The sequence below is a fragment of the Periophthalmus magnuspinnatus genome, chromosome 3, assembly GCF_009829125.3.
Source record: "Periophthalmus magnuspinnatus isolate fPerMag1 chromosome 3, fPerMag1.2.pri, whole genome shotgun sequence".
Taxonomy (NCBI): domain Eukaryota; kingdom Metazoa; phylum Chordata; class Actinopteri; order Gobiiformes; family Gobiidae; genus Periophthalmus; species Periophthalmus magnuspinnatus.
This window is the reverse complement of record NC_047128.1, coordinates 8,632,201-8,641,114: the sequence shown is the minus strand read 5'-3', so window position 1 is coordinate 8,641,114 and position 8,914 is coordinate 8,632,201. Positions and strand designations below refer to the sequence as shown.

The 8,914-nt window shown below is 41.9% G+C and overlaps 1 protein-coding gene across 1 annotated transcript in view; it reads right to left on the bottom strand.

Moving 5' to 3' along the window:
- Nucleotides 1-310: 310 nt before the first annotated feature.
- The window catches only part of smad6a (SMAD family member 6a), a 58,379-nt gene continuing 49,775 nt past the window's right edge, over nt 311-8,914 (bottom strand). Inside the window, exon 4 of the mRNA XM_055231287.1 lies at nt 311-1,692. Within this exon, the coding sequence (XP_055087262.1) occupies nt 1,088-1,692 (605 nt within the window). The 3' untranslated portion in view covers nt 311-1,087. The remainder of the gene's footprint in view (nt 1,693-8,914) is intronic.

The following is an 8,914-nucleotide window of genomic DNA, read 5'->3' as shown; positions in this document are numbered from 1 at the left end:
AACATATTAAATCGTAATACTTTCTTTACTCAGAAAGATTCATTTCTGTCCTGTAAATGTGACTTTCTTAGCATCAATACTCAACTCAAATGAGTATCAAGTTTCAATACTAGTTTTAGTATTGTTTAGTATTAGATTTTTGATACTTTTGACAACCCTAGTATGAATAATAATTTCAAATATCATGGAATGAATGTCTTTTACTGCACAATTTGAGCTATTGCTATTCTCTCTCTATTTAAATGGAGCGGTGTGACTCCTCATCTACTGTTTTCAAATTTTACAAATAAATCCAAATGCCACAAACATGATTTATAACAAATATTTTATTGACAAATGTATGGCATCGTTTCATGGAATTGCTGAATGAGACCCTTTGATTGGTGGATGCTCTTTGCCGATCCTGGTGCATATGGAATCCAAAGTGCTTCTTGATGTTCCTTTAATGTCCATATACATATGACACTAGACATAAATAATTGCATTGTAAAAAGGACTCAAGTATTTACATGTATAATATACTTTATATAATAGAAGCTTTATATTAAATCTGATACATACTGAGCCTTGTTGTCAGTGGGTTGCATATAGTACAGGTGGTCATATGACCTGGTTTGGTTCAGGTACAGACAGGTAAAGATAGTCTTATGGACTCAATGTTTACAGTCTAGTTTAGCTTGTGTCAAATGCAGGGAGTTCCAAACAACAGCATTACAAAAGGCCTAAAGTAGGAGGTCCAGAGCCTGTGCCATCTGAGCAAACTCAGCCTGTGCCATCTGAGCGACCTCACAGTGTTGTATTAAAATATCAAAATGAACAAAGACTAATAATGATCTCTGTCATTGACGAACTGGGATCAGACTGAAACTTGGTTTACAGTCTTCAGATGAACTGAAGTCAACTTTCCCTTTTGCCTTGTGATTTAGCTTGAAAGAGGCTAAACTTCCTGTGTAGACCTGAGAGTGATAGATCACCCACCATCACTGTGTTGCAGAATAACTGTAGATATGTGATCTACCTATGTAGATGGCCCCGCCCCTGTACTGCAGTCCAGTGAGAACAAGGCTGTGCAGAGGCTGAGTGGGTGCTATCTATGGGTGTTGAGCAGCACCTCTAGCCAACAAGGGCATGAGGTGATGAACTGTCTGGAGTAGCAGGGGCCCCAACCCTTCCCAAAGCTGATACGGATACTGTGCGGGTCCCAAGGGCCCTCCTGGACGTCAGGCTTGACTCCATGCTGTGCCATCCAGCTGGAGCGCTCATAGTCAAACACTCTGAGGGAGTACCCGGGCAGCACCCGCTCCACAGGGAGTCCGCGGGTGCCCGGTGCCTCCAGAGTGGGTGAGTGCACAAAGATGGGGTGCTGACTGCGGTTGTACACCCACACCCCATCATCCTCCTGACTCAGAAGGATCCCGAAGCCAATCTTCCTGCGGCTCTGCTGCGCGGAGCTGCTCCCTCCCCCTGATGGGTGCTGATGGCCCCCTGGGTCTCCGCAGCGGCTGTGGTAGGCATTGGCATGGAGCTGGTCCAGGCACAGCCCCGTGCCCTGAGGTAGGTGGTAGAAGATACTGAGAGCAGGGTCATGGGCCGGGTACAGACGACCCACACGAGTGCGCTGCTCCCAGTACGCCACGCTGCACCAGTGAGAGCTCAGGCTGCCTGTGGAAGAGCCCACCGAGGTGCCAGTGTCTGCGGGCAGAGAGAGGGGGAGAGGTGGTTAGGTTATGAGATCAAACACAGTGTACCTGTCACAGAAGTGCTGCCTCTATATTGCACTTAAAAATTTGTGCCGTGTTTGCGTTGTGCATGTACGTGTGTGTGTGTGCAGGTACACACGTGTATTTATGCATGTACACATATGTGTTTGCATGGACCTATATATGTGTGTTTGTGTGTGCATGTACACGTGTGCATGTAGAGCAGCATTCAGCTCTCTGTCATCCCCGCACCAGTCCCTGAGCTGGTGACCCTTTGCCCTCATGCTATCAGCTCACATTATCACCCACACAGAGTGATGCCATTATTTTGCTCCACAGACTCTATTGACACAGAGGATTTCAAGAGCCATGTGCCCGTGGCCCCATTCCTTTCACTTCCAAGAGCCTCTCCATGCAACAGGGGCCAGGAGGTGCTTACCCCATTAACAAAACACTTTCTGGGGACACAAGCATCCGCTGCAAGCTAGGTGTGTTGTGTTTGCACAGCGGCCATTTGCTTTTGGAGGAGTACGGTTCCATCAAGAAGGCATGCGTTTTACTTTACTGTTGATACTACATCTATTTTTATTGCTAAGCACTTTCAGAGGAATAACTACTGCTTAATAAGAATAAGTACTGCTTTCTGCTAATGTAACTACCAGAAAAAACAAAAACACAACAAAATCAACAAAACAACAAAATCCCATAGTATTTTTAAGTACTCATGGATGAAGACTGTGTTCGAACTTGCACACTCAAGAAATCAAAATTGAGACAAAAGTGGATGTATAATGGAACTAACCCTAGATTATACATCAGGACTAAACCGGGCACATATCAGGACCAAAACAGAACCAAATAAGGACCAAACCAGAACCAAACCAGAACCAAACCAGAACCAAACCAGAACCAAACCAGAACCAAACCAGAACCAAACCAGGACAAATGTGAACTAGTTTAGACCTGGATTGGCTCTACTTAAATTGTAGATTGTAGATTGAGACATCTTTGTTTATTCTTGAAAATATAAAATCATATACTGAGTGACTTGGTGATATCGTTGAAGCTAAACCTGTCTAAATCTCTCAAGCCAAAGCCTTTTCCTCCCCCTCAGTAGGCAGGGCATGCACTGGAACTGTAGTTAGTTTGTAGGCGAACACAATTACATAGACACAGAGATCAGGGCCCCTCCACACACGCACACACATATACACACACACACACAAAATTGCACTTCTCATTTGAGGCCCACGTGTATCATTAGTGAATTCCAGGCTGGCAACTGCTGCGGTCTGGACATTTTACAGCGCCTCAATAAGAGAGCATGGGAGCCTCTATCTCACTGCAACAAGGATAACATTTTCTTTGCTTCGTTTTCCCTTTGTTTACCAGGTCAAGTATCAAAACTCGATACTAAAACTAGTATCGAAACTAGATACTCATTTGAGTAGGTATCAATACTAAAAAAGTCACATTCATAGGATAGAAATGAACCTTTCCTGAATAGCTTTAGAATGATCTTGAACTGTATCATAGCAAGTCCATATTAGCCACGATACAAACATTTTAAACTCAATTATGATATCAGTGAAAAGATTCGATACTCAATACTGATTCTGATACAATGGCAATATTTTTTTTTTAAAACAACTCTTTCTTTAGACAATACAATGTGATTTTCAACATTAAAACATAGTACTTTCATTTATATTATCATGTGGCCTTATATCTTTGTAATCCCTCATTGGTCCAGGTAGGTTCCATCGTGGTCCATGGGCATATACTAGTCTATGTGGTCTTATATGTGTTCAAGATCATTCTATTCTATTCAAGAAAATTTCATTACTTAATTTCATTTTCACCTTAAGTATGATAATAATTTCAGTATTGATTAGTATTTCATTTTCAATGCTTTTAACAACGCTGGACCGCATAGACTACCATAGTATTGGCCCATGGACCACTACAGAATCTACCTGAAAAACTGAGGGACTACACAGATATAAGGCCACATGGTAATATAAAAGAAAGTACTGTAATTTAATGTTGAACATCCCATTCTATTGTCTCAAGAGTTTTTATTATCATTATGGTATTGGAATCAGTATCAGAATTGAGTATCAAGTCTATTCCTTAGTATCGAAATTGAGTTTGAAAGTGTAGTATCGTAAATTCTAGGCACTTATGCCTCCTAGTAGGCACCCCCTCTACTATCTCCAAATCCAACAGCTTCTCCATCTCCATCCATGATTCCACTGTCCTTCCTTCCCCTCAGGTCAAGAGTCTGGGTGTCATCCTCGACAGCACACTTTCTTTCCACTCCCACATCAAAAACATCACCCGCTATGTCTACTTTCACCTCCGCAATATCTCTTGTCTCCGTCCCTCTCTCACTCCTCACACCATACTTGTTCACAGTCTTGTCACCTCCCGGATTGACTACTGTAGCTCCCTCCTCTATGGTCTCCCCAACAAATCCCTCCAGAAACTGCAGCTCCTCTTCCTCTCTCCAGCTCTCTGTCCCCTCTGCCCGTCTCATCACCTGCTCCCCAGCTCTGGAACTCTCTCCCTCCTGACCTCCGCAACATTGACTCTCTTCCACTTTTCAAATCCATACTCAAAACCCACCTGTTCACACAATTCTACACCATATAATCAGTCACTCTCACCATCATCTAGCTTTGTATCTCTGTTTTATCTGTAAATATGTGTTTTTAACTTTGTCTTGTACAGTGTCCTTGAGTGTCCTGAAAGGCGCTTTCAAATAAAATGTATTATTACTATTATTATCATTATTATTATTATTATTATTATTATTAGGCCCGAGCCTGGGACTCCGATTTGACCCCGACATGGCAGTGAGTGGTGTCAAAAATTAGAACTTGACGAGCTCTAATTGTCACAAAAGACCCCGAGAAAAAATAACGAAAGACGACTCGGCAGCGCCACCTCAAACTTTGATTTTCATGGGGCCAATGGGAGCCCGACTCAGAAAAAAGTCGACGTAAAAATCCGAAACTCACATCAAAAAATAGAACATGTCAGGACATGACAACAATGATATTATGGCCCCGCCCTAAAATGTACAGGAAGTCGGCCATATTGAATCAAACACAGGAACGACAAAAGTGCACACCCTCGCATTCAGGACATTTTCTCGCACAGTTTTCATCACAAAGACTTCAAATTTGGCCAAATCCCACTAAACCCATGTGTGATTAAAGATTATCAATTACATTTTGATTATGACTTTGGGTGTGGTCAGAGTGAATTTTCAACAAAATCGCACATTTTTCAATATTTCAAAAAAATATTTCTCTTTCACACATTTTTTGTTGGGAAAACGCTAATACAGCATTTATGCACATTTGTGAGCTGAACGCAATGATATGCAAATCAAGGCACTCTCACAAAATGGCTCTCTAGCGCCCTCTTCAAATTTCATTTTCAAAAATTCATAGAAGACAAATGATTTGTTGTGGACGTGTAAAAAAATTCACAGGGGCCTTATTTGTGATGGGGCACAATGTGAGAAAGTCACATGACTGTAGATGTTATGGTTTAGGAGAAAAATAATGGGAGGAAAATGCGTTTCCATTATTAGGCCCGAGCCTGGGACTCTGTCCCGGCGAGGGACTCATTAAAACCGCGTCCGGAGCGTGGAAAATGGCAAAAATCAAGTAGTAAACACGCCCCGACATGGCAGTGAGTGGTGTCAAAAATTAGAACTCAACAAGCTCTAATTGTCACAAAAGACCCCGAGAAAAAATAACGAAAGACGACTCGATAGCGCCACCTCAAACTTTGATTTTCATGGGGCCTATGGGAGCCTGACTCGGAAAAAAGTCGACGTAAAAATCCGAAACTCACATCAAAAAATAGTACATGTCGGGACACGACAAAAATGATATTATGGCCCCGCCCTAAAATGTACAGGACGTCGGCCATATTGGATCAAACCCGGGAACGACAAAAGTGCACACCCTCACATTCAGGACATTTTCTCGCACAGTTTTCATCACAAACACGACAAATTTGGTCAAATCCCTCTAAACCCATGTGTGATTAAAGATTATCAGTTACATTTTGATTATGACTTTGGGTGTGGTCAGGGTGAATTTTCAACAAAATCGCAATTTTTGGAATATTTCAAAAAAATATTTCTCTTTCACACATTTTTTGTTGGGAAAACGCTAATACAGCGTTTATGCACATTTGTGAGCTGAACGCAATGATATGCAAATCAAGGCACTCTCTCACAAAATGGCTCTCTAGCGCCCTCTTCAGATTTCATTTTCAAAAATTCGTAGAAGACAATCGATTTGTCGTGGACGTGTGAAAAAAATCACAGGGGCCTTATTTATGATGGGGCACAATGTGAGAAAGCCACATGACTGTAGCTGTTATGGTTTAGGAGAAAAATAATGGGTGGAAAATGCGTTTCCATTATTAGGCCCGAGCCTGGGACTCCGTCCCGGCGAGGGACTCATTAAAACCGCGTCCGAAACCCGGAAAATGGCAAAAATCAAGTAGTAAACACGCCCTGACATGGCAGTGAGTGGTGTCAAAAATTAGAACTCGACGAGCTCTAATTGTCACAAAAGACCCCGAGAAAAAATAACAAAAGACGACTCGGTAGCGCCACCTCAAACTTTGATTTTCATGGGGCCAATGGGAGCCCGACTCGGAAAAAAGTCGACGTAAAAATCCGAAACTCACATCAAAAAATAGAACATGTCGGGACATGACAAAAATGATATTATGGCCCCGCCCTAAAATGTACAGGATGTCGGCCATATTGGATCAAACCCGGGAATGACAAAAGTGCACACCCTCGCATTCAGGACATTTTCTCGCACAGTTTTCATCACAAACACGACAAATTTGGTCAAATCCCTCTAAACCCATGTGTGATTAAAGATTATCAATTACATTTTGATTATGACTTTGGGTGTGGTCAGGGTGAATTTTCAACAAAATCGCAATTTTTGGAATATTTCAAAAAAATATTTCTCTTTCACACATTTTTTGTTGGGAAAACGCTAATACAGCGTTTATGCACATTTGTGAGCTGAACGCAATGATATGCAAATCAAGGCACTCTCTCACAAAATGGCTCTCTAGCGCCCTCTTCAGATTTCATTTTCAAAAATTCGTAGAAGACAATCGATTTGTCGTGGACGTGTGAAAAAAATCACAGGGGCCTTATTTATGATGGGGCACAATGTGAGAAAGCCACATGACTGTAGCTGTTATGGTTTAGGAGAAAAATAATGGGTGGAAAATGCGTTTCCATTATTAGGCCCGAGCCTGGGACTCCGTCCCGGCGAGGGACTCATTAAAACCACGTCCGAAACCCGGAAAATGGCAAAAATCAAGTAGTAAACACGCCCTGACATGGCAGTGAGTGGTGTCAAAAATTAGAACTCGACGAGCTCTAATTGTCACAAAAGACCCCGAGAAAAAATAACGAAAGACGACTCGGTAGCGCCACCTCAAACTTTGATTTTCATGGGGCCAATGGGAGCCCGACTCGGAAAAAAGTCGACGTAAAAATCCGAAACTCACATCAAAAAATAGAACATGTCGGGACATGACAAAAATGATATTATGGCCCCGCCCTAAAATGTACAGGATGTCGGCCATATTGGATCAAACCCGGGAATGACAAAAGTGCACACCCTCGCATTCAGGACATTTTCTCGCACAGTTTTCATCACACACACTTCAAATTTGGTCAAATCCCACTAAACCCATGTGTGATTAAAAATTATCAATTACATTTTGATTATGACTTTGGGTGTGGTCAGGGTGAATTTTCAACAAAATCGCTAATTTTGGAATATTTCAAAAAAATATTTCTCTTTCACACATTTTTTGTTGGGAAAACGCTAATACAGCGTTTATGCACATTTGTGAGTTGAACGCAATGATATGCAAATCAAGGCACTCTCTCACAAAATGGCTCTTTAGCGCCCTCTTCAAATTTCATTTTCAAAAATTCATAGAAGACAAACGCTTTGACGTGAACGTGTGAAAAAAATCACAGGGTCCTTATTTGTGATGGGCCACAATGAGAGAAAGTGACATGACTGTAGCTGTTATGGTTTAGGAGAAAAATAATGGGTGGAAAATTTTTTTCCATTATTATTATTATTATTAGGCCCGAGCCTGGGACTCCGTCCCGGCGAGGGACTCATTAAAATCGCGTCCGGAGCATGGAAAATGGCAAAAATCAAGTAGTACACACGCCCCGACATGGCAGTGAGTGGTGTCAAAAATTAGAACTCGAGGAGCTCTAATTGTCACAAAAGACCCCGAGAAAAAATAACGAAAGACGACTCGGTAGCGCCACCTCAAACTTTGATTTTCATGGGGCCAATGGGAGCCCGACTCGGAAAAAAGTCAACGTAAAAATCTGAAACTCACATCAAAAAATAGAACATGTCGGGACATGACAAAAATGATATTATGGCCCCGCCCTAAAATGTACAGGAAGTCGGCCATATTGGATCAAACCCGGGAACGACAAAAGTGCACACCCTCGCATTCAGGACATTTTCTCGTACAGTTTTCATCAGAAACACGTCAAATTTGGCCAAATCCCTCTAAACACATGTGTGATTAAAGATTAACAATTACATTTTGATTATGACTTTGGGTGTGGTCAGGGTGAATTTTCAACAAAATCGCAAATTTTGGAATATTTCAAAAAAATATTTGTCTTTCACACATTTTTTGTTGGGAAAACGCTAATACAGCATTTATGCACATTTGTGAGCTGAACACAATGATATGCAAATCAAGGCACTCTCTCACAAAATGGCTCTCTAGCGCCCTCTTAAAATTTCATTTTCAAAAACTCATAGAAGACAATCGATTTGTCGTGGACGTGTGAAAAAATTCACAGGGGCCTTATTTGTGATGGGGCACAATGTGAGAAAGTCACATGACTGTAGCTGTTATGGTTTAGGAGAAAAATAATGGGTGGAAAATGCGTTTCTATTATTATTATTAGGCCCGAGCCTGGGACTCCGTCCCGGCGAGGGACTCATTAAAACCGCGTCCGAAACCCGGAAAATGGCAAAAATCAAGTAGTAAACACGCCCCGACATGGCAGTGAGTGGTGTCAAAAATTAGAACTCGACGAGCTCTAATTGTCACAAAAGACCCCGAGAAAAAATAACGAAAGATGACTCGGTAGCGCCACCTCA